General features: G+C 37.0%; 1 protein-coding gene and 1 long non-coding RNA gene across 2 annotated transcripts; one reads left to right on the plus strand and one right to left on the minus strand.

Annotated features, from left to right (window-relative positions):
* The first annotated feature begins 7357 nt into the window (after positions 1 to 7357).
* On the plus strand, positions 7358 to 17215 carry LOC135779125 (uncharacterized). Its single transcript, XR_010544691.1, has 3 exons — positions 7358 to 8334; positions 14975 to 15143; positions 17090 to 17215. It is a non-coding gene; the product is annotated as an uncharacterized lncRNA (long non-coding RNA).
* pus7l (pseudouridine synthase 7 like) lies at positions 16407 to 23808 on the minus strand. Its single transcript, XM_065284972.2, has 8 exons — positions 22750 to 23808; positions 22502 to 22661; positions 19519 to 19714; positions 19343 to 19441; positions 18366 to 18447; positions 17928 to 18223; positions 17785 to 17838; positions 16407 to 17711 (listed from the first exon to the last, which is right to left on the minus strand). The coding sequence occupies exons 1-8, from the start codon at positions 23507 to 23509 to the stop codon at positions 17406 to 17408; spliced, it is 1953 nt and encodes a 650-aa protein (XP_065141044.2). The 5' UTR covers positions 23510 to 23808; the 3' UTR covers positions 16407 to 17405.
* Between the last annotated feature and the right edge of the window lie 1476 nt (positions 23809 to 25284).

Genomic DNA, 25284 nt, shown 5'->3' on the forward strand with positions numbered 1-25284 from the left:
CAGGTCTATGGGGCTGTTTACACTTGGTATTAAGATGTGTTTTCATCGATCGGATCACAAGTGGACAAGAGAGACACATTACGTTTACACCTGGTATTTAAATCCGTCTCTTTTGTCCACTTTCAACCCCTTCTGTCCTGAATACTGTGAAGGGACGGTCCGTGAGACGGTGGGCGAGTCTCTCTGCTGTCATTCAAACGCGAGCGGGAGTAATTATGAGTTTATATGGACGCAAACTAATATTATGTCGTAGTCCACTGCTTGTTTAGCAAGTAAACGTGCTGCACAGTGTTTTGTACGTGTGTATGTAAGAGCCTTCTCTGAATTTTCAGCGCAATTGATGAAATAGGATCGCGCAACTTTCACACGCTTTCAAAATGAAACTACGGAGATCAGCCGCTTTAGGTTTATCAACGAAAGGCTAAAAATAGTGCTGTTCACCGTATGTTCACACCAGAAGTCAAAAAAGACGTAAAACTTGTGTTTAATACCTCAGATTAGATAAACGGGCGGAGAGAAGGCGGTCGCGTGTGGCTGTTCGAACACATTCAACCACATATGCGTTACGCAACTTCAAAGCGATCCGATCGAAAGTGGTTTCGACTACCTCTGGATGTGGTTGAAAGTGGTCGAAAGTGGACGCGTTCAAAACGTTTTGAACACCGTTTACACCTGGCATTAACGTCGTCCACTTGTGATCCGATCGACGAAAACGCATGTTAATGCCAAGTGTAAACAGCCTCTCAGTGAGATGCATCATATAGCCAAACGTGTGTCATTAACTCATTCCCCGCTAGCCTTTTTTCAAATATTTGCCCGCCAGCATTTTTTGTTTTATTTCAGGAAAATTTTCTTCTATAAATACTTAAACATACAAATATATCAAATGAAAGAACAGACCCTCTGCTTTCAAACAAACAAACAAACAAACAAAACAGGAAAAAATATCTTTCATATCTTTATTTGTTCTCTTTTTATAACTTCTTAAACATGGGTAGTTTTTTCAAAAGTACAAAATTTTGAGCAAAAAGCTGAAATAATTGCATTTTTGTAAAGGAAGTTTGTTAGAGATCAGATACAGAACGATTATCAAAACATACACGGAGTTTAAAATTAATTAAATATTTTAGTTTTCGCTTAATTTTTTGGGTAAGAGCGTCATCTAGTGGATAATAGATTACCGTAAAAAACTTGCCAGGAAAGCATCATTGGCAGGGAAATGTTTTCTCTTAATTGACGAGATAACTCTGCAATGGCGGTGAAAGAGTTAAAGAGGCTTCAGATTACAGATCAAATGGTTAAATTGCTTTCAGCCAGACCGAACTTGAACATGTAAAGGGATAGTGTAAGGTTAGTCAATCATGTTGCAAAATACACCCTGTTGGGGTCTTGTGTCCCCTGAAGTGGTTTGTTATAAGATAATGACCAGCTAACTGGACATTATGTCATCCATTACATGGCTGCTTACAAAATAAAAACATTAAAAGAAAATTGATTCAAGACATGAAACTATAGTGATGTAAGAGTTGGTTGGTCAAAAATGAGCCCTAGCTAGTACATTTTTGACAGTCCCTCCAGAAAAACGCGATTAGGCAATTGCATGATTCAATGCATAATCAGCCAAAGTCCGCATATTTATGCAGGGCCGCATTTTTTAAATACGCCGCACTTTCGCACATTAATTGCAGATTTCTGCTTGCAAAATGTGCGAGGCTTGCATGATTTCATAATCCCCGCATTTTCGTAGCAAAAATTCAATATATCTTAGCAGAAGGTTGAAAAATGTTGCATTTACTTTACACATGCGCAGCCATGTCCCCTGTTGTCATGGGAATGTTAGGAAGTGACGTATTTACGTGACATGAACATAAATGAAAAGCTGCAAAAGTTTTTGCAAGTTCACCCAATTTTGACAAGTTCCTGCAATTTCATTGCATAAAAATCCTGAATATTCCATCGCATTTTTTAAGAAAATGTGCAGCAAGATCAAGGATTTTTGCCTGCACGTTTTTCTGGAAGGACTGTAGAGTTCATAGTAGTACCTCAAAGTATCTTATATTATATAAAAGTATCAGCCTGATCTCATGAGAATTTGTACATATTTTATGATTTGGCTAATTCATATGAATTCGTACAAAGTTAATTGTGCAATACAATAATGAAACCCCGCCCCTAACCCCAACGTCAGAGGGGCCAAGACAAATCGTACAAAAATGTATGGATGTGGTTGTACAAATTAGACACCTTGCAAAATATGTACAAATGGTCCAAAAACATAGCAATCGCATTGTACTTTCTTAGTTGGTGTATAAATGTAAAACCAGACCTTTAACTTGGCTGCAATGTCATATGCAATATGCAATAATCTTGTCATATGCAGTTATGTGTCATATGTGTTTTTAAAGTAGTGTGTGATCGCACAATGTTTATATGTCGGTAATGGAGAATACAGAATGCATGTAGGGATTCATCCGTATCTGTCAGATTCAGGATCAGATAGGAGGATTTTCTCCTGTAAAACCGCTCAATAAGCATTTGAGGTCCATCCACATCCCAGAAGATAACAATCTCTGGTAAAGCTGCAGTGTGTGAGGGCCCAAGCAGAGATTCAATTACCTCACCAGATAAATGTGTTTTTTAGAGGGTAATTCATTTATTCCTTTGTTCGGACGGTCATGGTGGTGGCCAAACAGGAGATACGGAGAGGAAGATAATCATTCAGGCGAAATGGAAAGCTTTGTGAAGGTACTTGGGACACTAAAATTGGATCAGGCTTTTTATTACTGACTGAGGTGGGAAAGATGATATATTATTGCAGCATATCCAGCCAAATCCATTATAACTATAAGACAATAAGAGCATGTGGTATAAGAACAGATGGTTGTCAAACTAGGAAGTTGTCAAGCGCTGTATCTCTGTATAGTAATTACACAAATGCTTGTTTTCTCTAGCTGTGGTTTTCAAACAGTGTTTGAATTTTCTCAAAGATCATGATCCCCTAGCTAAGCCACGCCCTGTGCATTGTTGTACGAGTTCCCAAACTCTTTTTTTAGCAAGGAAAAACATCCACATGCCAAAAAAATCAAGAACACCATTACATTGATATGCTCCATTGCTCCTGTGTTGTATGTTTGTTTGTATTATATTTATGGTGATGAAATGGCAGTAGAGATTGCACAATTTTAACGAAAAGCTGATAATCCCACCCACTTTGAAGTGGCAATAAACTGCAGTGGATAAGGAAAGTGAGCCGCATCGTGCCGAGCTGAGTCGTTCAACGCAGCGAAAAAGCTCTATTAGGGGCGGTTCACAGTTTTCGCGTCTAAATCGGAACAGAAAACGCAACCGTCTGTTGGTTTTAGTCACATGACCTGCGCTGCGCTTGCGACATTCTAAAAAGTTGAAATGTTTTTAACTCGATGCGGGGCGGACGCGCCTGAAAAAACGAGCGTGTCGAAATGCGCGTGCGTCGCTTCCATTATGAGCGCACATACTGCACGCCTACATTTGAAATAACGAATTTGAGTGTGCAAAAATGTGAATCGCCCCTTACTGATGAAATGATTTGCGTGAGTAGATTGCATACTAAGTCAATGCAAAGACGTGATCAGACGCATCCTCGCGTGGGGCGATGTGAATGACGTGATATAGGCGGCACGTTCGCAAAAACACGTGCTATTAACGCATGCCTCAAACGTGACTTGAATATTCAACTTGAGTGAAAAATTCGCATGACACTAAGTTAAATCTCGCAAATAATACAGAGCGGGTAACGCGATGCCCCACGTTTGGTGTGTAATAATAATAATAATAATAATAATACATTTTATTTGGCCGACGCCTTTCTAGACACTCAAGGACATCTTACATATTACAGAGGACTTTAAAAAAAGGTAATACAGTAAAATACATTAAATTCATAGTAATACGTGTACGTAGCATTAGGGTCCTTAGTAAAGCTAGACGTATAGTTCAGTTTTTAAGCATATGTGAGGGTCCATGTACAGTGTGCGTGATGCAAATTTCATCATCAGAATAGTATGCGCGCACTGCCGAATTTTTGGAACGTGCATACTTTTTATGAGTAGGTCGCATTTGCGCCTACAGGAAAATTTAGTATGTAGCCCAGGAGATGCATTGCATTTGCGTCGAACGTCTGCGCAAACATACTATGCTGTGTAAGGCTGTGCATTCGACCGTGCACGTACGTTCGAATACACGTAAAAAAGTGCTCCAGGCTTAAAATGTTTTTTTTGTAGCCAAGATATATGCGTATTCAAAAACTGACTTCCAAAAATAAACCCACCGTGAGGAATTGTCACTAGAGTATAAAGTGTGACTGCTAGACCCAGGTGCCCCTATAGCTGTCAACATCATATAATAGTCCTAACAGTACCCACTCCCAGAAGTGTAACATCTCTCTTAAGTTCACATGGGGTAACGCATCTCTTAAGATCACTTCAGACAAGAACATCGCAAAGCTTTTGCTTTATTTATCCCCAGACGTCTGGCATATGCATTCTGGATAAAGGACATCAGTTTTGGTGTCAACATACATGGATGAATATCATGGATCTTCTTATCCTCCAAACCCTTATTTATTTCTGAGGCAACGCACCAAGCCAAACAATCCCACCACAGTACTGTGAAAGTTATCATCTGGCTTAGGGGTGGGCGATATGACCAAAATCTTCTATCACGATAGGATTAATTTTATATCATGATAACGATATGTATCACGGTAGAGTTTTTTATGTTTTAATAAGGTTTAAATCTTTAATACCATAGAAATGTTCATAATTCTCACAAAAAACATATACAAGCATAGAAAGAAGATAAAAACAAACAAAACTCAAGCTCTCTGAAGATACACAGTCAATAAGAATGATAATAAATAATTATGCATGTATGTATAGGCCTATATATATTTTTATTTAAGGTAGAAAAGTGATTTAATCAGGAGCAGTGAGAGATTTTTTTCTCAATGCTGTTTGATTAACACGAGTGACAGACAGGAGCAAAATTAGGTAACTTCCCCTTTAAGACCAAAGTCCGGATCCAATAGAGACAGAGCGCCGATATGCAAATTTGAAAACCACGCCCACCGGGGGGGAAAACAATCCAACCGTCTCCATTGACTTTGTATTGCGAGAGGCTGCCTCCTTGTCATTTCTGGCTTATAACAAAAAACAGAATAATGCCTAAAAGCTGCTGTGTGACAATATGTACAGCTAACAAGCCAAAGAACCCAGAAATAAGTTTTTATAAGCTGTCGAGCCGTAAAACCCAGCTTTTAAGGAGAATAAAGTGGATCGCCGGCTACGTTTCCCCCTAGTGGACGCAGTTCTACTAATAGAAGTACTATGAAAAGTTGCCTGTTTCCACTTTTGTTTCTTTAAACGCTCGTTTTATGAGGTCGACAGCTTAAAAAAAACTTATTTCTGGGTTTTTTGGCTTTTTAGCTGTACACCTTGTCACACAGCAGCTTTTATGTATTATTCTGTTTTTAATTTTAATCTGTAAATAAGTTTTTATAAGCTGTCGACCCCAAAAACGAGCGTTTAAAGACACAAAAATGGAAACAGGCAACTTTTCATAGTAATACTATTCGTAGAACTGCGTCCAATAGGGGGAAACGTAGTCGGCGATCCACTTTATTCTCCTTAAAGACAGGGTTTTACGGCTCGACAGCTTATAAAAACTTATTTCTGGGTTCTTTGGCTTGTTAGCTGTAGATATTGTCACACAGCAGCTTTTAGGCATTATTCTGTTTTTTGTTATAAGCCAGAAATGACAAGGAGGCAGCCTCTCGCAATACAAAGTCAATGGAGACGGTTGGATTGTTTTCCCCCCCGGTGGGCGTGGTTTTCAGGTTATGACGCGCGGCGCTCTGTCTCTATACACTGTTACACATGCGCTTTCTCTTTTAGCTGTTTACTTTCTCTTAAGACCTTACTGGTCGTGTTTATGATGATGCTTGCAAAGACGGGAATTTTGACGCATATGTGTATTTAAGGCCAATAAAGCGGGAAAAATGCTCACGAGCTTAATAAGCAGAGGTCGCGCGACTTGCGCGCTCCTCACAGACAGAAAGAGCAGCGGTTGCGCGACTTGTCCGCTCCTGACACACAGAAAGAACGCACGCATACAGATCTGTTGTCTGTGTTTCAATGGCTTAAAATAACTTGTTTTAAAACTGCAGTGCTTAAATACGTGTACAAACGTTACGTTTTCGCGACCACACGCACAGGAGCGTGACGTGGGCACGTAACCTCGATAGAAACAATAGTCCAAAATCTCTACCGGTTGACAAATTTCTACCGGTTAATTTTGTCTACCGGTTTATCGCCCACCCCTAATCTGGCTATAAAATATAACCTATAAATCATAACTGCTCTTTAATTAGACCAACCGAACATTCAATCATTCTGGTGTCAACCTGTTAGCACCTGATCCAATTCAGAAAGAGAGACAAAATGAATATCATTGTCTCTGTCTGCACACATCAAACAAACATTTACCTTCAGCTCTTTAATCGCCGTGGCACTCTTATCGTAGCAGTGCTCTTGTAAGTCAACCGGTACGGCCTAGGCCACGCGTATGCATCCCGGTGTAATGTGTAAATACAAATGGACGAATGAATCTGCCTTGCAGCATGTTCCCAATTATACGCTTCTATCTTTCTTTCAGAAACACCTCATTTGTAGTCCTTGCGTATGGGAAGCCGATCTCCTCAAAAGAAGGACGAAACTGCGCCACTCGATTGATCCGCGCTGCGCGGACCAATTAAACGCGCGGCCCAATGGACAGAGCCGCGCGACTGTCTGGATAGCGCAGAGATGAGTTGTTTACTTGCGCCACCCGATGGATAGCGCTGCGCTGACCAGTTTCATCAGAGCAGCGCGACCCACTGGGAAGCGCAGAGCGACTCTTATGGAATAGACTCGATTTACCCAGAATTCTCTGCTAGTGGGACAAAACAGTGTTCGTGCTGTCAAAACATTATTAAATATTAAAGATAAAAAAATAAAAGTATCATTATTCGACTGTTTATTTATTGGCAGGCAACGAATTCCACTCCCTCTCTCATAGAAGCAACTTAAACCATTTTGCAAGATGTTAACAACGCTGGTCTAGAAATTCCTGTCTCAGTTTGTAGCAGTTTTCTTTATTTCACACATATCTTAAAGATGTTTGTTTAACTTTTTGATTCAGTTCTATATGTTCTTTGTATTTTATCCCAACGTGTAAAAAAACTGAAACACAAAGAGCTTCGACCAATTGTTTACGACTTGCAAAATGGTCTAAATAGCAGTGCTTGGTTATTGGGAACAGTTGAGATAGGCTATTAAAAAATACAGCTTATGTCACTTTATCAGTGCGGGACTAACAAACCAAAGTAACTTGCAAACCCACATTTATTTCCTGATATGTCAAGAAATGCAGCTGGGACTACCAGAAAAATATATGCAAAACAATTGCATAATGCTATAATGTCATTATTAAATCATTAAAAATTATTACAAAAATTAAATAATAAAATAAATGTAACTGCAATGCATAAAGTATACAAATGACGAAGCAAAGCAGCATCAGAAGTGTGTTTAAACGGACTCAGAACACCATATAAGATATTATAAATATAAAACGAGCACTCAAGGTAGATAAAAAAATCGTTGATCATTGCCATTCATATTGTAATCATTTTTATTAATGTCAAATAACAGAATAGTAGAATTCGTGCATATCTTTAACACAAAATAAAAAAATAATAATAAACAGAGATAATTTACGTCAGACGTGTGGTCACCTCTATTAAATTAACTACCAAGAGGAAGAAATTGTTATTTATGGTTACCCGATTATACCAATCAAGCTGATAAGTGTTTTAGATGCTATTTTAACTTATGCATTAGTAAATTAAGTTGTCTTGTGGCAAAATAAACAAAATGGTTATTTAAACCGGAAATAAATTGTATACTAGCAGAGAATTGTGGGTAAATCGAGTCTATTCCATCAGAGTCGCGCTGCGCTTCCCAGTGGGTCGCGCTGCTCTGATGAAACTGGTCAGCGCTGCGCTATCCATCGGGTGGCGCAAGTAAACAACTCATCTCTGCGCTATCCAGACAGTCGCGCGGCTCTGTCCATTGGTCCGCGCGTATAATTGGTCCGCGCAGCGCGGATCAATCGAGTGGCGCAGTTTCGTCCTTCTTTTGAGGAGATCGGCTTCCCATACTTGCGTGAATCAAAGAGGCCGCAACAAAAGGACGATGGAGGTACGTTGACTGCAGGCACTCAGAGGTAAAGCCGATAGCAGCTCAACAATAGCAGCAGGTGAGTTTTCTCTTTAGTTGTAAATGGATCCAATCATAGTGAGGACAGATCTTATCAGCTGATACATCTGTAGTGAAACTGACGACGACTTGTGTGGGCCAGATACGAGTTTACTTGCTCTTTGTGCTGCTGTCATTACTTTAATCTTAAAACCTCTGTGGTAAAGAATGTGATGGACTTGAGAGATAACCAGCACATCATATTATACATTGCGGCTGTAAGGAAGTCAACCAGTTTGCTATTACTTATTTTTGCGATAAGCTTGTACGGTATCCACATTTTTCTTGAACGCGGAAGTAAGTGATGTGACGTATTTCCCTTCTTTGTGCGAGACTTCCGGTTCAATAGCCAGCCGGTAGAAAACAGTGTAGTGGGAGCGCACATAAAACATGATTTAAACAGTTAATATTTACTACACCTGCCATGTATGAACCAGTGTGAGGATGAAATTAAGAAGTGGCTTTATATATAAAGATATATTCAATCATTTCGTGTCGTTGATGTTTTTAATGTGCTAATATAAAAGCACAGAAACATACCAGTATCTTTACAATGGGAAAGTCAGTCGAGTGTTTGTTCATGGATTTTACCAAGACTTCATGTTTTTAACTTTCCAGGGGATGGTTTAAAATGTCACAACTGTCCCTCTGCTGTGAGTTTTTTTTAAACTGCAATTTTTAATTGACTTGTTTATTGCGACATGTCCTGCTTCATGCGGTCCGACACAGTCAGCAGTATCTTTCTCATTCAACACATTGTAAGTTATTTGAACAAACCATAATAAACATGTTAAAGTGCTACATGTATTGAGTATTGTTTTCGTTTTTATGAAAATATTATTACATCGCTTCTTACGCACCAGGTGGAGACATTAGCTTATGAAATTATTAGCTTACTTTTTAAAGTATTTGCTTTTTCATTTAAAACATAACAAAAGTACGCTCAACACATTACAAACTATTATAAACATTAAAGGCGCTCTAAGCGAATTGACGCGTTTTAGACCATAAAACATTTTTTGTTACATACAGCACACATCTCCTCACTATCTGCTTGCTGCCTGTCCGCTGATCAAACTGTAAAAAAACGTGATCTCTGTAGACAGCCCAGGCTTCACAAACGGCAATATCAACATAGTGGCCAAACCTAGCACCACAAAACAAAACAAAGTGTTCCAGCCAATAAACGACAAAAAGGATTTGGGGGTGGGGGTTGGCCGCGTTCATGAAAGCACGGAAGGGAGGGGGAGGAGTTAGCTACGCTCCGTCTGTTTGAAAACAATTCAAACGTTAACAAAAACTAACGTCTCGCAGATTCGCTTAGAACGCCTTTAACTAAGCAGATTATGTTGTATATATTCTGTACTAATAATATATAGTAGCAGAATAAATACATCAGCATATTTGTTATCTCAGCATAATATTAGTTGTTTTTAAAGAATTATTGTATTTATTGTTTACTGGTAGTTTCTATAAAAGGTTTTACTGGATGGATGTGTAAATACAGATCATGATTGCATGAGTGCCACATACACATTTAGTTCTTGTGCATGGATTATGGTTAAAACAAATGTTTTGTAGAGATTTACTCTGTTTGAAGTAGCTATTATGGCAACCCCTAACTGCACAAATTATGTCGGTCTTCCTGGATTTTATAATAAACATTAAACAGCCGGTCAAAACGGCACACTTGTGTCCTTTGCAATAGACTACCATTAGCTTTAGTGGCTCACCAGAAGTCATAAACAAGAAAGCTCAAAGATGGTGGAGCCCACATTTACGTCAAAAAAAAACAAAAAAACATATGGATATAAAGCTGTGAGAAACAATGACCCATGCAATGGAGATTTTCTTAATTCACTCACGGTTAAAAAGCGTAAACTTAATTTTGAGCCCTGTTTCTATCAAAGCATTACACTCTAAAAAATACTGGGTTATTTTCAACCCAGCGTTGGGTTAAAAAGGGATGAGCCCAGCAGCTGGGTTAAAATTAACCCAGAAAATTTGTATATTTGACCCAACATTGGATTGAAACAAACCAGGATTTTGGGTTGAAACAACCCAGCATGGGTTAAATTAAACTGATAAAAATGATTCATTCAATTTACTCAATTTTTTTAAGGTAAGCAGTTGCAATTAATTTATTTAAGCTACATTTAAACAAAAAAAATTTAGTTGAACTTAATCAATTTTATTTAGTTACCCTAGTATAAAATTTTTTTGTAATTTCAGCCCTATTTAACTATGCTACTTCCTCTTAAATTTATTTATGACTGATGAAAAATTATTAATTGAATTTACTCAATTTTTTAAGGTAAGTGGTTGCAATCAATTTATTTTAGCTATATTTAAATAAACACATTTCATTGACTAACTTTCAACATTTATAAGGAAATTGTTTGCAACCACTAACCTTAAAAACAACTCAGCAGGCTGGGCTCGTCCCTTTTTTGACCCACTGCTGGGTTGAAAATAACCCAGCATTTTTTAGAGTGTACCAATTCAAAAGTAACAAGGGAAGTCGCGTCACTAGGCAGCCATGTTTATTTCAGTCATGCAAGACTAACGTGCTATCTAATTGAATTGAGAAAAACAGATATCTCTAAAATTACAATTAAACAACACATTTTTTGACCAACAATTAAACTTGACATCATCTGCAACAAGCTCAAATTGCGCTAAAACAATATTGTGCTTTTATTGAGATCAATCACGTCACGTGACTCTGTAGAGAGCCCCGGCCCAGTCAAGGTAGTTGAAGATGGAGGTGTCAAGTCGGACACCTGCTGTGTGCATTTCTTTTTTTTTATTAGATAGTGAATAAAAAAAAAAGTTTAATAATATATTGCAACCAGAAACACTTAATATTGAATATTTTAATTGCTGTTTTGGATCAGAATTTGGTCCATAGTGAATTTTATGCTTGAGTTTAAAGTCTCTGTTTAATGTGGCATAGCGCCGATGAGTCTGAATGTGAATCGGCAAAGCTTTATTTTTCCGATATCATCATATGGATGTCTTTTCACAGCAGCAGTGTGAGGATGTGAGCCTGGACACAAATAGGAGAGGAGAGAAAATACCCAAGGATACAAAGAGTCGTTGTTCAAGGCATAGTTCAGCCAAAAGTGAATATACTGCGTAAAACTGTTAAAGTTTCCCTAGTAAGAGACGTTTTAAGCAAATGGGTTAGTCTGTGAGATCCAGGTTAAAGTCTTTTAATGTAATGATGAGATTTGGAGCATTAAAATGTTTGAATTCATTCATTTCAATCTTTGACACCACCTTAGTCAATATTAAAGATATCAAGGTTATATTTTCACAGAATGTTCTTTACATCAACTAAAATTACAAAAATCAACTTGTATTTGTGACAATTTCTTACACAAAGGTATTTGATGGCTTTAAAGGACTTGGCACATAGCGTCATAGTGTTTGTCTTACACCCCAAAACCCAGAAAAAGTGAGTTTTTCATAATATGGGCACTTTAAGACAAGAATAAGGGCGTATGACCACCGTAGACTGCATTGCATTTTGGGTGTCATTGATGGATGGAAGTGTCTCTTGCTCATAACTGATGGTCATGGAGTGGAGCTGAGAGACATTTATTATTCCCTAATTCTGTTAAAGCCTCCATATGCCAGCTGCCGCTTTCCCTGCCAACCAAATTTCACACCAGGCCAAATGGCAGCGTCCCGCTCGCTCAATTATTTAAATACGAGATCTGACGCTACACTTCAGGGATGAATGAATCTCTTCAGAAATGTTATAAAAATGTAATAACTGATCGGCACCACAAGAGGGCAGCCTGCCAGAAATATGTTGATGGTTCACGACATATGCCCATTTTTGGAGGTGTATGGTGCATTCAGTCTTGCTGTATGCCCCACACAGAGCGATTTGCTGACTCTGGCAGATTCTTCAGTGCCGTCGCTTAAGGCTCTGACCGTTAAAAGTAACAAGCTTACCATTACCATGACACCCGAATAACTCCTCATCATAGCAGAGCGCACAATAGTCTTTACCGGAGCCTTTCATTTCAAAACATCCCGTAAAAATTCCCATTGGAAATCACCTTGTGCACTTTAATGCTGATTTTAAAACACGCTGATGGAACATGAAAACAGCGCCTGGAGACTTTAAGCATGTAATGGAGAAAAACTGTGGGTCTGTAAACAAGTGCTGAATTGATTGTATGTTTATTTCAGTTGGCCTGGTCTCTATCTGCCTGCATTGAAAATGTTCAATCACTGGAAATGTTGCCACATTTCCTCTGTCACTCGTTGATAATTTAGCTGGTGGTTTCCATAGATCAATGTATTTGTCCTAACACTGAACGTATTTGTGCACCACTTTCCTCCAGCCCTTAGAGAATTAGGACACTGTCATGTTGAATGAAAAGGCAGGAATTAAAGCAGAAAGTCTTTAAATGCATTGCGACACTAATTTTTTTATTATAACATGCTGTATATGAATATTGAAAATATTCGATGTGCGATAAAAGATGCGATAAACAATATGCGATACAATAATGCTTTAAGTTTTTCAAATCAATTTGAACTAAAATATGTTTGACTCTTTCCCCGAGTTATTTCGTCAATAAAGAAAAAACGCTTTCCTGCCAATGACGAGTTTTTACAGAAATCCATATTATCCACTAGGTGGCGCTCTTACCCAACTTACAAAACACTAAAACAACCACTGATCCAAAACAGTAAAAACTCTGTGTATGTTTTGATCATCGCTCTGAATCTGGGGCCTAATTTATAAAATGCTACGTAAAGACCATCCTACATTTGATCTTACGATCATATATCAAAAATGCGTACTTGTGATTCATAAACCCAGCGTACGCGCAGAAAACGCACGTACCCCTTTCAAATCTATAAATCGCAAATGAACTTGAACTTATATGCAGATCTCCGCCTTTAAATGATGCCTAATCAATGTCATAGACATATAAAAGAGCGCTTTAAATCTTTTACGAGCAGCAAGAATGGCTTTAATTTCCAAAAACCTGCAGCAATCGGATAAGCAAAAGTGCGTATGTCTGCTCAGACCCTGACGTGGCGCTAAGCACTTTTCCACGTCAAAGACAAAGACATAAATATGGACTTTGCCGTGGATTTTTACGGACACTTTATAAATGAGGACCTGATCTCGAACAAAAGTCCTTAACAAAAGTGCAATTATCTGAACCTTTTGCTTAAAAATTGGTATTTTCCATTCCTTCCAGAAAAAACGCAGTGATTTGTGGGCAAAAATCATTGATCTTGCGGCACGGTTTCTTAAAAAATGCGTTGGAATATGCAGGATATTAATGCTATTTTATGAGATGAAATTGCGCGAACTTGCAAAAATTGTTTGCAGCTTTTCAATGCTGTTCACGTCACTTCATAACGTTCCCATGGCAACAGGGGACATGGCTGTGCTTGTGTGAAGTAAATGCAACATTTTAATATGTGATTTTTGCTATGAAAATACAGGGATTATGAAATCATGCAACCCTGCATATTTTGCACACGGAAATCTGCAATTTATGCTTCGAAAGTGCTGCGTATTTGAAAAAATGCGGCCCCGTATAAATTTGCGGACTTTGGCTGATTATGTGTTGAACCATGCAATCGCATAATCGCATTTTTCTGGAGGAATTGATTTCGTTAAGAAACCTACCCATATTTGAGAGTTGATAAAAGCGAACAAAGGAAGATAAAATAAAACTTTTTTTATGTTTATATACTTAAAAAAAGAAACATTTCTGCAAGGCATTTAACTTTTGCGAATATCATAAAAATGCTGGCTGGCAAGTTTTTGACAAAAGAAGGGAAAAAATCGTATAACAAAACTTATTTACATTTTTTTTATTTCTCATTTGTTTTTAGCACTTATTAGTTTGTTAAAACTATATATAACCTTTGTAAAAACTGAAATTATTCAGTTATTTAAAACTAGTTCGATATTGCGAAGCCCTTAACTGTCCATTTCATTTAATCAAATTTATTAAGTTAACAGTTTCATTTATTAAGAATTAGGACCGGAACTTATCGTTTTATAGCGGCATTTATAAAATTAATCTCATTTTATATATATAAAATAATTTTATAAATACCATTATAATACGATTACTTCAATTATGCACTGTAACAAATGCAGCATTTTTGTCAAATTAACACTAATGAACTAATTATTATTAATGTCAATTAGTGAAAACTTAAAATAGTAGGTTGCAAAATCAAGTTGTTTTAACTTCATGCTGGATTGTTTTACAGTGTGTGTGTGCGTGTGTGTATCACTGTATATCAACATAAACAAATGTGAAACATTCGGTAACTGTTCAGTCGGTCAGGAAGTATTTTTTCCAGTGAAAGAAAGGCTTTTAGTGATTTTACTTCATGAAATCTATCATCGATCCATGCTTGCTTTAATATTTGTATTGTTTGGTAATCATTTTTAAAAAGCATTAAGGTATTCGAGGTTAATGCTGTGAATAAGTCGCAGCTGAAGGGTTTACGATGCCCTTCAGCCACGAGAAGCATAGTCTCTCGTACTTTATTGCTTACTGAAACTATTTTAACAATGCTTAAACAAATCGTCATACTTCAGTGTCCTAAAGTTAACTTGAATCTTTTATTCTCTCTTTCAGACAAAATGAAGAGGAAAAGTGGAGAAAAGGACGCTTGGGTTTCAATGTCAACAACTGAATTCTTGTGAAAACAAGTCAAGAGATCATCGTTTTTCAGCTCCAACATCCAGAACTCATTGAAGACTGTGGTTACCCATCACATCGCTTGCTTACTATAGCTGACAACAAGGTGTAAACAATAGTGACCTCCTTACCAGATCTTTTGGGGCCCACAAGCCACTGCTTTCTGGGAGGACTTTGTATATGAAATTCATAATTATGTAGATGGGAATGAAACATGGTAACCCAGGCCGATAATTATTCACTTTATTCTTTCTTTAGTGTTTAATATTGTAAATTTTAAATGACTTGCAAAGATAAAGAATGTGAGACTGAGCTAAAGTGAAGAGATTTTTTGGGAAAGAGAGACAGAGTTATGCACCGGTTTAAAGGGGGGTTAGAGGCCATAAGGGTATTTATGTTTCTTATGAATGAGAGCCTGTGTTTTTATAAACATTTACAGCTACACCGACCACCGAACTGTGAGCACAAGCAGGTCTTGAATCCTCACAGAAAATTTTTATGATGGTGTTCATGTACTTCTAACAGGAAAGAGAATGTGTGCACCCTCTAGTGGCACAATGCAGATATCAATGTAAAATTAAAAGCTAATCAGTGCTTTATGTACAAAATTTTGGCAAATGCTGTTACTGTCTTCGGCGATTATGCACCCTTACATTTTTTTGTGTAGAATGTATCAATGTATGTGGGTCAGTGACAAAAACGTTTTGGCAAGATGAGAATTTCAAAAATCTTAAAAAAAAACTTTTAAAAGCATGCATCAGGTTTATTTCAATGCACATTGTATTTATGTTAATTTTATGCAATAAAATTACATTTTCACAATTTTTATGAAAGTTAAGACTGAATAGACCTGAAAATGTCAAATGGTGTAACCGCCAATTGCCCCAAAGAACACTGAAAAAAAAATATTCATTGAATGTACTCAATTTTTTTAAGGTAAGTGGTTCTAATCTATTTATTTAAGCTACATTTAAACAAAAGTTTTATATTTTATTTTACTTATCATTGATTGCAACCACTTACCTTAAAAAAAATTGAGTAAAATTGAATAAATCATTTTTTTCAGTGATTGAGAAATATGAAATATTTTATCCACTTTGATGGCATGTAAGCATAATCTTATTTATTTATTTTTTTCATTTAGTTGTTTGTTAATTGTAAAGCCTTTTTGTAATATTTGTCCTGACATATGCTGAAAACAACTCTGTTTTCTAAATAATCTTTGACAAATTATGTAAAAAAAATGATATTTTATTCCACTTTTTAATGAATATACTTACATTTTTTATATAAATATATGTTACACCAAATTGACATTTTTGCAATGATCCCCGAAATATTTTTTCAAAATTTTAGACTTGGTCCTCAAAAAAGAGAATGTTTAAAAGAAATGTGTAATTTTATTTTGAAATTTTAACCCTTTTACATACAACCATACGGACACAAAATAATTAACGTCACGTCATTTACTAATCCTTACGTTGTTTCAAACCTGTTTAAATTTCTTTGTTCTGCTAGACACAAAGGAAGATATTTTAAAGAATGTTTTCAACCAAGCAGATCTGGGGCACCATTGACTTCCATTGTAGAAAAACATAATGCTATGGAAGTGAATGGTGGCCCAGATCTGTTATGAACTTTAACAATATCTTCATTTGGGTTCATCAAAACAAAGACATTTATACAGGGTTGGGCTTAACTTCAGGGTAAATAAATAATGACAGAATTTTTGGTGAACTATGCCTTAAAACTCTGCCTAATACAAGCATCTTTATTTATTGAAATATTATGTAAAATAACCTTTATATGGGTGTTATTTTTGCAGTTAAATGCATTTCAGGATTGTAATACTAGAGGAATGCAATGCATGCTAATTCTATGTACATCATTAAATTGCATACTAAACTAATTCATTAAAATAAAGACATTTAGTCTTATGGTTCAGTGATAAACTGCCCATCTTTGAAAATTACTTGATTCTCTATCATTTCAAGTAACATCAGACGGATTAAGTTAAAGAATAATTGTTGTAAAAATATTTTTTACTTTCAGTATTTGAAAGCAGCATCTTCATATTCATGAGCTCTGACGGATGGTCAAGATCCCACCACACTGGTCTGCTCAAAGATGAAATAACAATGTGGTGTCTGGAGATGTATGGCCTGCTTGAAGACGGAGTAACAATGTGGTCAATGTGGGATGCATCACAAGTCCAACAAAACCCTACAGTAAACACTTCAACCAACACACTTTTATTATTTGACTTTTACAGCCCATCACTGCCACCTTGTGGCACAACATTTTCTGACCATTCAATGAAAATGCTTATTTAGTCTGTCTGTGTGCATCCTTCATAAACATAATTAAACTATGAAAGATTACTTTTCATAATCTCCCTCAGACACACAGTAGCGTAACAGGAAGCATCCAAGTCGAAGGCTATCGACAGACTGGGCGCATGAGGCTCGTCCGACTGACTCGTGGTCTGCAAGCCGTAAGTGACGTTCTGTGGCTTTGCAAGTAGACGACGATAACATCCAGGGTTGTTGAGTTTAAGCGGCGTCACTCTGAAACGGCACGACCCCAAGCCGTCCTGAGCCAATCTGTCTTGATACCACCGGCCCAGCAGATTTTCCGGGTACTTGACACTATTTCCTGGTATTGGAAGGATGACCTGGAAACGACATAAGAGACTGGTTATTGGAGCAGAGATCATTACAAGAAAAGAAGAATGTTGAAAACAGCACCTGGTCCAATGAAAAAACACCATCCGTCTCCTCTTCAGACGTCACTACGTGAACCTGCAGCAGTGCAGAGAATAAAACTATTATTGCAATTGTGAGGTCAGTGAGAAAATACAATATAGTGCTCATGAATCTAATAACCTAACCTGTGTAGCATTCAGATCCTCTTCTGCTATGTCTCTCTGTCCTTTCTCAGATCCAGACCACACCAGATCTCCACAAACAGCCTTGAAGCCCAGTTTTTGTAGTCTGCATGAGGCCGCTTCGTTCCACACTCGGCTACAGTAGGAATGGAGGTAAAAAAGTCTCATGCTGTGGGGCAAACTGAGCCAGGCACGTATGCATCCTTCCCGTTCGCTCCCATATCGATGGAGTGCCCGGAGCATGAGACGCTCTCGAGCTTTGTAAGCTGGCATCAGTGCCAAGCTCTCCTTGGCATTCCCTGAGGAGAGACAATACATATTACCGGGGGATTAAAAATGTCCAATAATCCATATCTCTATATAACAGAGATTTAAACTAATATGACCAAAATGTTAAAAATAAGTCATTTATAGGCACAAAATTGATTTTCAAGCTCAAACCTGTGAGAAGAAAATGATGCTTTGCCTTGTTTTGGAGGTCATCGCCATCCTCTGGGGTGAAAAACAGCCTAACCGAAGTCTCCTGTACAAATGCATGCGGGTGATTCTCGCGAAATTAGACTTATGAGGTGGCATGAAACATTTTGATAAAAAGAAAATGCTATCAAAATAAGAAGCATACAGTTACAAACATCTCTTCATGTACTATTTTGCACATGACATCATACAAACCAATTTTTTGTTTTTCCAAATTTTGGGGGGGAAATTGTCATTACTGCAACGTGTCAATGACTGGATTTGGGTTCTTTGACATGGAAATATTTATAATTAAAAAATCTAAAAAAATGAAAAGCTTCAGTGCATGTTATACTATAAACATTTACAGTAAAGAAACATGTGGTGTTTGGTGATCATTGGTAAATGTAGAGACAATAATCAGGAATATAAATGTGTCCAAGACCAATTTTCTCATCCTCCGCAACAATTTTCAATCATTGTTTAAGCCCTCAATGAACTAACATTAAAAAAAAAATTGTTGTAAGGGACATAATTGACTGTGACACTCAAGATGGCTACCAGGTAAGCAGTTCTTATTTTTTCTCTCCAGATAAAAGTTGAAATTTTGTTTGTCATTGTACCTAGACAAGTTTTTAGTTCTCATTACCAAAACATGAGTTTGTAAATGCATATATTTAATGTAATATCATGTTGCGGTAATGATCATTTTTGATAATGATAATCTAAAAAATTTTAATAATTCTATAGGAAATATTTTTTAAATCCTCAAAAAATAATAATTATAGTAAGTTCAGACCTTAATCTTATATGTGCAAAAAAAAAAAAATAATTGGCTTCAAGGGCTTTTTAAAAATTCTGATGCTGGACATCTTCTAAATCTGGATTTCGTGAGAATCACCCATTCAGATATTTAGATAAAAAAGCGCTTGTGAACAGACATGAAATGCATTATAATGTACCATTTCTTCCTTTAGAAGTGCAAGTCCTATTTGGTCTGCTCGGACGCATGATCCACTACCAAATCGCTGGGGTCCGTAATAATTCACAAAGCCTCTGTTCTGTAAAAAATAAGGAGTGTAATTGCGTGATGCAAGTTGAATTTAGTGAACCCGGGTGAACAAACATCAATCTTTACCTTTACATTTTCCACCGCTTCTAGCACAAGCTCTTCTAACGCTGCAAGTTCACGTTTCCCATGAGGCTTCAGGTCTCTTATTACAAGATCAAAATGATTTCCCTGCAGTCTACCGATTTTGAGGGGTTCAGACACGGGACGTACACGCGAGATTTTAATTCCCCTCCTCTCAAACTCCGAGACCTTCTCCAGCAACCTGACAATAAAATAAATATGCACAGTCAACAACAAACAGCTAATGTTTGTGCAGGGTGGTCAACGGACAAAATCTGTATAAGGAGGGTCAACCGATATGCGTTTTTCAAGACCGTAATCGGTACCGATCATTACAGATCAAGTACACCGATAACTAGGGCTGGGCGATATGGGGCCAAAAATTTATTGTGGAAATGATCAGCAATTAGCACGATAAATACACAAATACGCACTCATTTTTAACAAGGCTAATGAGAAGCATGTCTTTGGCAATGCAATATACAACTGCTTCTGTGATGTCTCCGTGTCTTTTCGTTTTTATTGTCGTAAGGCTAGGACTGTCACGATGATTAAATAATCATCTCATTTTTACAAATCACCACAATGATTGCACTAGGGATGCACTATATATATATCGGCCGATAACTGCTTATTTTTAATATTATCGGTTATTGGTCTTATAGCAAAGTTAGGCCGATAAATGAAAGCCGATAAATGATGGATTATTTGGGTTTGTTGAACCACTTCACTTGCTCATTGCTGGCCATGTGGAGTTTTGATTGGTGTTTTCTGTGACATAGCACGAAGATGACACGTGTTGCGGGCTCAAGAAGAGTATGCTAGTCTAGCACAAAGACAAGATGTCCGCGGTCTGGGAGTTTTTCAGTGTGAAATTAATATGAATATTTATCGGCCTATATATATCGGTTATCGGCCCCCAAATATAAAGAGTTATCGGCCAAAATTTCCATATCGGTGCATCCCTAGATTGCACATCTCTAAAAAAAAAACACAAGGGGGGGCTGCAGCGCCTGTATAAATTAGACAGTAGCAGATTGCGCTCATTAAATGACAGTGTAACGCGATACTAGGGGTGCACCGCTATATTGGCAGATGATGCTTGCTATGCTTCTCAATGAATTACAGTGAAATGCCACTACCTCCAAAAGCCAGAGGGCGCTCTCGTGCAGAAACTCAATATGCGCTGCAGACAAAGAACCATTACACACGTAGCTATGACACGCAGCTCCAGGAAATGGCTTAATGATATATTTATATTGCTGTTCTGCAAACCTTTTCAGGTGTTTCATGATAATAAAGAATTTGTATACTTATTATACACTCATTTTGAGATTAGTGAGTTGCATACATAGCCATCTTTGATCTTTTGCACGTTTCTCCTAATCATTGCTTGTGTTGTCAATGTAAGCTGTGATTTAAACTAACGAACCCCTCCGCAGCTGAGTAAGCCTGGGTTACAGCTCTTCTCTGTCCCGACCAGCTGATCGCATTGTGGCAATGATATGATTGACGTGAGGTGCAGATGAAAAATCTGATCAAGCATTCCTTATTCTCGCTGTCACAAAAAGCGCGTCTCATGATTGCGTAGCAACGAAAGACGTGCATCCTCTCACGCACTTTTGAAAGAACAAAACAGCACGTTGACATGCATTTAACATGCGCTTTTAGACACAACACGTAAACGTTTACATCAATAATCAAACGAATATACAACTAAGTAAATAAAAATCTTTCTGCGGGCCGAATTATGTTATATGTTTGACAGAAGACTTGCGCTGAACGCGGAGACTTCCGCCACTTAATATGTTCGTGTGGAAACCCACTTATTATGTTCCGCACAGGCGCACATAAAAGATTGCATTTGGCCTTTCGGTGCACGTGTGCACCGTGCCGAAAGCCCTGAACCGAAACGGTCCGATACGAATACACGAACCGTTACACCCCTAGTATAATGATTACGTTTGACGAGTGTTGCTTTATCAAATGCATGTTATAAACGACTCAAACTAGCAGTGATTTCAGATCAATAAGGACTTACTGATCAAAAGCCGTAGTACATGAAATAGCTGTGAATAATATCAGCTGTGCAATTCAGAATAGTTATCGGCCACGTATTTTTAGTGTATATCGGCATTTATCGGTGCATCCCTACGCATTACATTGCAAAGCCATTCAATCCAGTAGAAAAACAGCATTTAAAGAAATGCTGCAAAACTTTGATAAGCAGTATGAATTGCCAGGAAAAACATTAATTTTCAAAACAGCAATTCCAAATTTAGGGAAGTGAAGGATGCATTCTTAAAGATTTTTTTTTTGTTGCAGCCACTACAGACGTGGTACAGTACTAAAATGACCACAAATAGTAGGATTGGTTATTATTTAAGGCCTGTTCTGGTATAGTCCATTTGTTTTGATTGCATTTTTATTTTCAGGTATTTTTTAAATTCTTTATTGTGTTTATTTCTTATGAAGAATTTTCAGTTTTTGAAAGAAATATTTATTAAATTATTACTTTTAAATGTGTTATGTGTATTAATATTTACTGCCAGGTTAACCATGCAAAATATTTAATTTAAATAATTACAACAATATTTGAAAATTACTTCATGAACAAAAAAAATAAATTTATGAGAATTAAATGTCAAAGCAATAAAACAGACAATTAATTGTCATAATTATCAAAGCCCTTAAACAGGCAATTAATCGTCATAATCGCAACAATTTATTAGTCATTTAACCATCAGTCAAATAATTTAATAATCGTGACAGCCCTACGCAAGGCACGGCTTTGGAAAATGGCGACATGAGAGACTGCTGGGTAGTAGCGCTGGTGCTTGTAGATGGTCAACGTTTACCAACACTTGTTCGCGAATGTAATTTCATAATGTGCAGACATTGCTCTAGGCCACAGAGTGGCGAGTGCCAAAAATGCTTAATATCGGCGCTGATAATCGGTCGACCCGTAATCTGTAAATCATGTATTTACTGCTCTGGAGAGATCTTTTTCACCACCATGGCCTGGTAGGTGACTGCCCTCTTGTCTTTGATTCCTGCGTAGGTAAAATCAGATGGAAGCACATCAAGTACCACAGCCATGTAGCTGATGGCCTCCAAAGTCTCCAAGTTGTCTTTTTGCAGAGTGAAAGCTGAAGGGAAAGAGGACAACTATAGTTGAGTTTAGGTTTGGATTAATAAGAACCATGTGATGTTTATTTATGACCGGTCTCTCCTCACCTGTGTATAATGTCACATCTTCCACTTGACAGTCTGTTATCGTTCTCTTCTTGGATTGCTTGTTTTTCTCCCTAAGCCTCACAGTAATGGAGGTCTTCTTCTGGTCGGTGAAGCTCTTCGTCTCCACGAGCTTTCCAAAGCGTCTGCTGACAAAATGGTGAACTGTTGTCCGGTGCTCTTTGCTCTCATCGGGCAGGAAGGTGAACGCAGAGCCGGGTACTTTAGCATCCATGAACCTGAAGAAGTCCTCTGCCTCTCCTTCAGAGGATAATTTGGAGAGCTCCTTGAAGTCCTGGTCCTCTCGTACCCGAATCTCTGATTGGTTTGTGACGGTCTGAAGGAAGGGGTAGGTGTGTCGTACCGCTTTGTGGACAACAGCTCTGAGGTTCTTGTCAGGAAAAGTACCCAATGAGAACTCCATGTTCTCCTGTTCGCCATTACTGAGACTGGTTCCCAGTCTTATTTTGTTAGTGAAATTCTCCAACTCTTTATTCACAGACAGACCGAGGATAACATTCAAATCAAAGCAGTCCTGGTTAAAAATGTCAGTGTCAATGGGTTCAAGTTGTTTTGACTTAACACCTCCTTTATTTGTAGCTTGATGCGGTCTTTTTGTGTACGTCTCCTGAATGTTAGGATTTGTAACGAGCTGCCCATTGATGTCCATCTCAGTAACCACAAAGTCTTTGGGCGAGGTTTTAATAGTCCCATGGAAACCTTCATGGTCTGAAATAAAGCACGAAAAATCCCCATTCTCCATTTTCAACTCCTCAACTAAAAAAAAATTACTTTATTGGCATTTAAATAGTATTGGAAACATTTTAATGTGAACCGATCACGCGAACTAGCGAACCAACAAACTACAGCGCGTCTCTAAGTTTACACGTAAATTACTCTAAAACAATACTCTTGTTATAATGAGACATTTAATACTATCACGTTGGTTTAAATAGGATTAACAGCAAAAAATAAACATACACGCTGTAAGAAAACAGTGCAGTTCTCACGCGCGTTCGGCATTTGTTTGGCTTCAGTACTTCCGCTGCACGTGCTACAGCTCGGCGTCTTCTTAAAGGCGCAGCACCGTTTTTAGATGTCAGTTGAATATTATTAGAAAATTATATTTGGGTCTTTCGTAAATGTTGGAAGACAGTTATAATGACAACTTTAAGTCTAAATGGAGACTTTTGATACACACTGGCTGTTTCTCAAATAAAAGATGACTGCTTTTCCTTCGAATGTCGCATTTGTAGGCTGCAAGTCATAAAGATTTTGTGTTCTCTATGGTTATGTTATATAACTTTAGATTTCAACTATTAACAAAACACGACTACAATAAGTTTGTGAAATCAAGAAAATATTTTAATTAATGATTCTGAAGAAATATTAATGAAACTTAGTTTTATGTATTAAGCATAGGGCTGCATAATAACAATGATCACAACTAATCGTTTGCAGAATAAAAGTTTTGTTTACGTCATACAGTATGTGCGTGTACTGTGTATAATAATTATGTATATATATAAATCATACACATGCATGTGTAAATTTAAGAAATATTTGCATGTGTATATACATTTTTATATTTAAATATAATTTAAATATATTATATATAAATATTTTCTTAAAATTATACATACAAGTTTGTTTAAGATTTTGTCTTATTTCATAATATTAACAATTATAAAGTTTACTATTATTTTGTTAATAATCTTAAAAACACGTGCATGTATAATTTTAAGAAAAATATATATTTTTATATTAAGTATTTATATATAATATCAATTATATATACATATAAAAATGTACAAACACATGCAAATATTTTTTAAAATGATACATACATCAATTAAAGTGCTATAAATGAGTCCCTATGTCTATCAACATAGAAAATGTGAAAAAGAAACAGTAACTTATTTTTGGTTAAACCATTTTCTGCAAGCATGTGGAAAAAATACATCATTAAAATTTAGCTCCCCTTGTGATGTCAGAAGGGGCTCAAACTCACCCAATAATCTGCACTATCCAACCACAGCACTACCATTGAGTGCAGAGATCAGCTCATTTGCATGTTAAAGGACACATCCAAAAATGTCCAAAAAAACATTTTTGCTCACACCTACAAAGTGGCAATTTTAACATGCTATAATAAATTATCTATATGGAATTTTGAGCTAAAACTTTATATACATGCTCTGAGGACACCAAAAGATTTATTTGACATCTTATCTTGACAGCTACACAAAATTGACCTTAATATCTGACTGAGTAAAGTCATGTGTGAAATAATGTGAAATTAAAGTGAAAATAATGGTTAATATTAAACTTTGATGCGTCTAATCTTATAATATAATTATGTGACTTCAGCCTGGATTTCACACACAGGCTCACAAGTATTTATCAATTATATAAACCTATTGCGTTAACAGACAACATCACATTGCAACTTGTATTTTTAAATCTTTTTATTTTTTCTATGTCCCCCTCTCATATTTGTATACAATGCATAGAAAAAGACACAAGACTACAATTCCA

This window comes from Paramisgurnus dabryanus, chromosome 1, assembly GCF_030506205.2.
Source record: "Paramisgurnus dabryanus chromosome 1, PD_genome_1.1, whole genome shotgun sequence".
NCBI classification, from domain to species: domain Eukaryota; kingdom Metazoa; phylum Chordata; class Actinopteri; order Cypriniformes; family Cobitidae; genus Paramisgurnus; species Paramisgurnus dabryanus.

Bases quoted from the DNA above. Each gene is read 5' to 3' on its own strand.
- pus7l (XM_065284972.2), bottom strand. From the start codon at position 23,509: ATGGAGAATGGGGATTTTTCGTGCTTTATTTCAGACCATGAAGGTTTC. The intron at 18,224-18,365 runs GTTTGAGCTTGA...GTCTCTCCTCAG, and splicing joins GCATCATTTTCTTCTCACAG to GGAATGCCAAGGAGAGCTTG. The intron at 17,839-17,927 runs GTTAGGTTATTA...GCACTGCTGCAG, and splicing joins AGGATCTGAATGCTACACAG to GTTCACGTAGTGACGTCTGA.